We start from the raw sequence: 1,816 nt of genomic DNA, 5'->3' as shown, positions 1-1,816 counted from the left end.
GTGTCGCCCAGTCCAGGAATCGAAACCACAATCTTACAATCATGGTGCTGACACCCTAACCACTAGGCCACGCGCCTCCACACATATATATATATATGTATATATAAATATACATATACACACACGTGTGTCTGTGTATTTATGCATGGTATTGTGTGTGTAGTAAGGTAAATGAAGATGTCTATGTACAAGTATTTATAAGTGTGAATATATTCTTCACAACATATGAGGATGTCTAATGTCTGTTGGGTATTCCCCACATATATCGTTTTTTCACATTAAATAGTAATGTGCGCGTGTGTGTGTGTGTTGATGAGCCTGCCTGTGTATATGTGTGTATACAAGCATGCGTCTGAGCCTCTGTATGTGTGTGTGTGTGTGTGTGTAATGGGACTAAATGTCAGAAATAATATAAAATATAACCGGATGAAAACAGAACTGTCGACAAAGAGAGATTGGAACGCTTGATTTGAAAACCGAGGGTGACCTTTACACTGTAAGTATCTCTATCTGCAATAGAGACACAAGCTAGTTGCCACAACAAACACTGCCGCAAACAGAATCATGGAGGTCAACTCAATCCCTAACCCTAACCAACAGCAAGCCATGGAGCACCTATGGGAGATCATTCCCACAAGAATGACTGAATACATTAGGAGGGAACTAAGAGGAGAAGGAGAGAGTGAAGAGTTGTTGTTGACGATGATGATGATGATGATGATGATAATAATGATGATGTAATTGTAAAGGTTGACTAGGTATTTCTAAGAGCAACAATGTCTTTTATCTGTTGGTCAAGTTCAGCTATTATTTTGTCCTGAGATGTGTAGACCCCAGTCCGAAGAAGAATATCTCTCTCTTCAATAAGTCTGGCTACATGCTCATCCAGACTGGCATTGCTAGGATTGTGGTAAGAGTGAGGGTTCTGAACCATCTGGTTCTTGATCACCTGAGATGAATGTTGCTGATTTAATAAATGCTGCTGCTGTTGCTGTTGCTGTTGCTGCTGTTGCTGTTGCTGTGGTTGTTGCTGCTGTTGTTGTTGTTTTTGTTCTTCAGCCAAACGTATTCTGAAAAGAGAAAACATCTTAGAAATTACAAATTTAATTTGATAACAAAAAGATTTTTACAATTAAACCTTGGGAGAGGCATTATGCCGGTAATAAATACACGCACTGGTTCAGTCCTTTATTAATTTATAAACAGTATCTAGTTTTTTGTTAAATCATTTCATTGCACTTTTGCAATCTCTTCAGTAACTTGTCTCTCCACTTCCATTTATTTTGAATGTATGATTTGGCGTTGTTTGGAAACTGTTCAGTATGAGCATGTGAGTGTGTGCAAGCTCGTATGCGTGCACGCTCATATGTGTGCATGCACTTATGTGTTCGTGCTTATATGTAAGTATGTGTGTCCATATGTGTGTTTGTAACAATTTCGTTTGTACCAAAAGAAACAAAAAAAAAAAAAAGGTTCTTACAACAAAACCTCATGAAATACACATACATAAAAAAAGATTTTTCATTTCATTTTTGTATTTGCTATCCAGAATTCTTGATGTAAACTGGTATGTTGGCACATGTTATGCTATACATTGGGAGGGTTATCATACCAACAACAAACAGATCTGATGAAGTGAGGGTACGTCATTGATGAGGTCATGAATGACAATGAAAGAACTGTGACAAACCTAGCTGATTGACTGATGATTAACCAAATGAATAATTAAACAATCGGTTAGTTAATTGGTAAAATACTCTTTTACTTGTTTCAGTCATTTGACTGTGGCCATGCTGGAGCACCGCCTTTAGTCAAG

The 1,816-nt window shown here is 37.7% G+C and overlaps 1 protein-coding gene across 1 annotated transcript in view; it reads right to left on the bottom strand.

The window, feature by feature from the left end:
* Nucleotides 1-6: 6 nt before the first annotated feature.
* LOC106875327 (centrosomal protein of 120 kDa) overlaps nucleotides 7-1,816 on the bottom strand; it is a 45,425-nt gene continuing 43,615 nt past the window's right edge. Inside the window, exon 19 of the mRNA XM_014923416.2 lies at nucleotides 7-1,070. Coding sequence (XP_014778902.1) covers nucleotides 755-1,070 — 316 coding nt within the window. The 3' untranslated portion in view covers nucleotides 7-754. The remainder of the gene's footprint in view (nucleotides 1,071-1,816) is intronic.

The sequence above is a fragment of the Octopus bimaculoides genome, chromosome 2, assembly GCF_001194135.2.
Source record: "Octopus bimaculoides isolate UCB-OBI-ISO-001 chromosome 2, ASM119413v2, whole genome shotgun sequence".
NCBI classification, from domain to species: Eukaryota; Metazoa; Mollusca; class Cephalopoda; order Octopoda; family Octopodidae; genus Octopus; species Octopus bimaculoides.
This window is presented reverse-complemented; position numbering and strand designations above follow the sequence as displayed.